At 38.3% G+C, this 4,663-nt stretch overlaps 1 protein-coding gene across 1 annotated transcript in view; it reads right to left on the bottom strand.

Annotated features, from left to right (window-relative positions):
- Window positions 1-4,663, bottom strand: part of LOC107710192 (A disintegrin and metalloproteinase with thrombospondin motifs 14-like) — a 62,241-nt gene that overhangs the window by 4,327 nt on the left and 53,251 nt on the right. The window contains 3 exon segments of the mRNA XM_016514933.1: window positions 515-722; window positions 2,074-2,206; window positions 3,822-3,987. Coding sequence (XP_016370419.1) covers window positions 515-722; window positions 2,074-2,206; window positions 3,822-3,987 — 507 coding nt within the window.

The following is a 4,663-nucleotide window of genomic DNA, read 5'->3' as shown; positions in this document are numbered from 1 at the left end:
AGAGAAAAATAAATATGACATCTGTCATTTAAAATTATAGGCTAAGCAAAATATAAACACAACAGAGTTGAACGTCTCGGTTACGTATGTAACCCTCGTTCCCTGAAGGAGGGAACGGAGACGTCACGTCCCGTCGCCACAGCTCCTGTACCACCGCTGAGCGGCCGGGTCACCGGCTTGGCTCCTCAGCGAAAACCTGAATATGCGTTGCATCTGCTGCCTACTTATACTCACGCTGTGATCAGCAGCAGCTGGATGCAATAATCGCATGCCAATGTGCATTGGCTCGTTTAGTTTGCACTCGAAGTAGATTGGTCCCTCTAAGCGAGATCCCAATTCGTCGGTCATCCGACGTGACGTCTCCGTTCCCTCCTTCAGGGAACGAGGGTTACATACGTAACCGAGACGTTCTGTTTCTTCAATTAAAGAAACAGAACAAACTGATCAGTTAAAGGGGTTTCAGGCACCAAATCACAACATGACTTGCCCAGAAATCCTGTGAATAAAGCCTCACCTGTGACCAGGCTCCGGTCCTCCACTGAGATGGGCAGACGCTGGTGTTACAGACTCTGCGGGTCTCGGGACGCTCCTCGCTGCAGTATTTAGTGTGAACGGGTCTGTTGGTGCCGTTCTGGAGCGGCTGCATGCACTGGACCACGCGAGACTGATATCCCAGCTTCCCGCAGGATTTACTGCACGGACCCCACTCCTCCAACACCCACCTGCACACAAACACACACCTCGGTTAGGCTGCATTCGGGTCTCAGGTCGAGGCATATGACGGCATCAAATTTACATGTTGCAATTAATTGCTAATGCTTTTATCACGGTATACAGTATTATCACAATAGCTGCAAAAAAGTTGTCATAATACAGTATAACAGGTTTAATAACTTCTTTCTTATAACAAAAAGAACTAAACAATTAAATACAATAAAGCAAAACACAAAACATTTTCCCACACAGATTAAAGTGCAAAAGAATTATAAAGACCAATAGGTATCACTTTACAATAAGATCTCATTAGTTAACCTTAGTTAATGCATTAACATTAACAATGAGCAATAGCTTCATTTGTTACAGAAGTTATAAAAGCAATAAGCCCCAAGAAGCCGTGGTTTACAGTGAATTTATAACAGCTAAGGGGTGTTTTTAGGTACGATTTGAAGCTGTTATAAATTCACTGTAAACCACGGCTTCACGGGGCTTATTGCTTTTATAAAACGGTTATTCCATACACGTAGTAAGGTTTCACAAAATAAAACAGAACCAAAGGTGTATGTTTGTAGAGTAATTTACAACAGCTTTGAACGCGGCTCAGCCAATCAGAATCAAGGACCGGAACTATCCGTTTTATAATATTCTTTGTTAAAAGATACAACTGTTAGCTTGAGTTCATTAAATAACAGAGTTGCAACTTTTGATTTTAACGTGTTATTAAATATAGAAATTACCTAATTAATGAATGTTGAGAAGAATTGTTTATTGGCAGTTTATGTTAACTAATGAATTAACTAATGTTAATTTAACTAATGTTAATGTTAACATTATAAATATATAAATATATACCTTTATATTTACTATTTGAACCAATGCAGAAGTTATTTCAGGGCGAGACCGCCCTGATTGTAAAGCGAAACGTGATTGGCTATAACAAGAACGTGCTATGATTGGTCAGCGAAGTGAGGCTGTTATCTGATTGGCTTGAGTAGACGGTGGGTGGAGTCCACGCATTTGTGAATCATCAGTGCCTTGATGCTAGAAATGTTGCAAAATGCACAAATGCATAGCAACCGATCCACAAATGAATGCCAGGCAAAGTTGTGTTTGTGACATAAAAAGATATTTGTGAATATGGTTTTTATTTGCAAATCTCATTTAATTTGTCTATTTTTGTGAATTTAATTAATGTTTGTGAAACTGAAAGATTTTTTTGTGGATCTCATTCTATTTATTTGTCAATATATTTAATATTCACGGTATTTTGAAGTGCCCACGATAACAATATTGTGCATGTTCATTATCGTGATATATGGCATTTCCGGAATACATGTTTAGTCTCAGGTGACTCACGTGGGCTGGCTGCAGCTGTTGGTGTTGCAGCGTTTCCGGATGGGTTTGGGCTTTTTACTGATCTCACAGAAGTTCCTGTGAACCAAACGTCCGTCACTCTTCCTCCGACAGCCGTATTTAGTGTACTGGACACCTGAGGAACACGCGTGCATTAGTACTTACAAAGTGCATTTATACACTATTGCTCAAACTTTTGGAATAATTATGATTTTTAATGTTTATGAAAGAAGTATCTTTTGCTCACCCAGATGCATTTATTTGATCAACAATACAGTCAAAATTATGGAAGCTTGTTTCCGCCATGGAATAAAAATGGTAATTGCGACTTTCTATCTCACAATTTTGACTTTCTTTCTTGCGAGTTTACATCTCTAAGTTCTGACTTTTTTCGCAGTTGCGAGTTTACATCTCTACGTTCTGACTTTTTTCTCGCAGTTGCGAGTTTACATCTCTAAGTTCTGACTTTTTTCGCAGTTGCGAGTTTACATCTCTAAGTTCTGACTTTTTTCGCATTTGCGAGTTTTCATCTCTAAGTTCTGACTTTTTTCGCAATTGTGAGTTTACATCTCTAAGTTAAAATTATGGAAGCTTGTTTCCGCCATGGAATAAAAATGGTAATTGTGACTTTCTATCTCACAATTCTGACTTTCTTTCTTGCGAGTTTACATCTCTAAGTTCTGACTTTTTTCGCAGTTGCGAGTTTACATCTCTACGTTCGGACTTTTTTCTCGCAGTTGCGAGTTTACATCTCTAAGTTCTGACTTTTTTCGCAATTGCGAGATTACATCTCTAAATTCTAACTTTTTTCGCAATTGCGAGTTTACATCTCTAAGTTCTGACTTTTTTCACAATTGCGAGTTTACATCTCTAAGTTCGGACTTTTTTCTCGCAGTTGCGAGTTTACATCTATAAGTTCTGACTTTTTTCGCAATTGCGAGTTTACATCTCTAAGTTCTGACTTTTTTCGCAATTGCGAGTTTACATCTCTTAAGTTCTGACTTTTTTCTCGCAGTTGCGAGTTTAAATATCTACATTCGGACTTTTTTCGCAATTGCGAGTTTACATCTCTAAGTTCTGACTTTTTTCTCGCAGTTGCGAGTTTACATCTCTAAGTTCTGACTTTTTTCGTAATTGCGAGATTACATCTCTAAGTTCTGACTTTTTTCTCGCAGTTGCGAGTTTACATCTCTAAGTTCGGACTTTTTTCGCAATTGCGAGTTTACATCTCTAAGTTAATGACTTTTTTCTCGCAGTTGCGAGTTTACATCTCTAAGTTCTGACTTTTTTCACAATTGCGAGTTTACATCTCTAAGTTCGGACTTTTTTCTCACAGTTGCGAGTTTACATCTCTAAGTTCTGACTTTTTTCTCGCAATTGCGAGTTTACATCACAAAGTTAGGACATTTTAATCGCAATGCGAGTTTACATCTTGAAGTGCTGACTTTTCTTTTCAATTGTTTCTTTTTTCACCGCGGAATAAAAAATAAATGTAAGTGCAACTTTTTTCTCATAATTGAAAATCCAGCTTTGCATCACAGGAATAAATTACATTTTAAAATATGTTCAAATAGAAAACAGTTGTTTTAATTTGTAATAATATTTCATGTTATTACTGTTTTTACTGTATTTTTGATCAAATAAATTCAGCCTCGGTGAGCACTAGAAACTTCTTTCAAAAACTTTGCAAATTATTTCAAAAATAATTTCAAACTTTTGTAATAAATCTCAGATGGTGTTGAATGGCACACCTCCGCCACAGGGTTTGGAGCACTGCGACCAGCTCTTCAGGGCCCACTCGTACGTGTCCAGTTCGGCCAGCAAAACATTGTTGTTGGTGATGACCGGCAGAAGATCTTCATGAATGATGTATTTGTAGCTCAAACTGATCTTGGTGTCCTCGGCCTGCGGGACAACCTGTTCAAAGCAACAAACTCAACACCTGCTGCATCAACTCAATCAAACTCCATGGCCTGGTTTCACAGACAGGGCTTATGTTAAGCCAGGATTAGGCCATAGTTCAATTAGGACATTTAAGTATCTTTTATAAATGTGCCTTAGAAAATAACAATACTTGTGTGCATCTTGAGACAAAACAATGACAAATGCACTGACATATTTTAATATTTGTCAGTGTAAGTTTCTTTCAGGTAAAACAGCCCAGACATGCATTTTAGTCTGGGACTAGGCTTAAGCCTTGTCTGTGAAACTGGGGCCATAAGCGTTAAGGCCGTTTCACACTGAGCACGATGCAAAAATGCGAGGCAAACCACAGACAAACAGTGCTTTCACACCGAGTGCGAAACGATTGATCGTCTTACATACGATTGATATGCATCTCGTATATGGGCTCAATATTGAGTGCTTGTAATAACTTCCGATTGTGATCTATAGTTGATTTTGATTCTATAATAGGCAGACGTGCACTCTTTGTATGTTTAATAACGCTACACTGCTTATCACTTGTCATAAACAACCTTTATTGTTATAAAAATACCATGAGCTGCATACAAAACACATACAGAAAATATATCGTCATAATCATATGTGACCCTGGAGCACAAAAGCAGTCTTAAGTCGCTGGGGTATATTT

The sequence above is a fragment of the Sinocyclocheilus rhinocerous genome, unplaced genomic scaffold (assembly GCF_001515625.1).
Source record: "Sinocyclocheilus rhinocerous isolate Xijiao unplaced genomic scaffold, SAMN03320098_v1.1 scaffold477, whole genome shotgun sequence".
Lineage (NCBI taxonomy): Eukaryota > Metazoa > Chordata > Actinopteri > Cypriniformes > Cyprinidae > Sinocyclocheilus > Sinocyclocheilus rhinocerous.
Note: the sequence above shows the minus strand (reverse complement) of the source record. Positions and strands in the feature narration are given on the sequence as shown.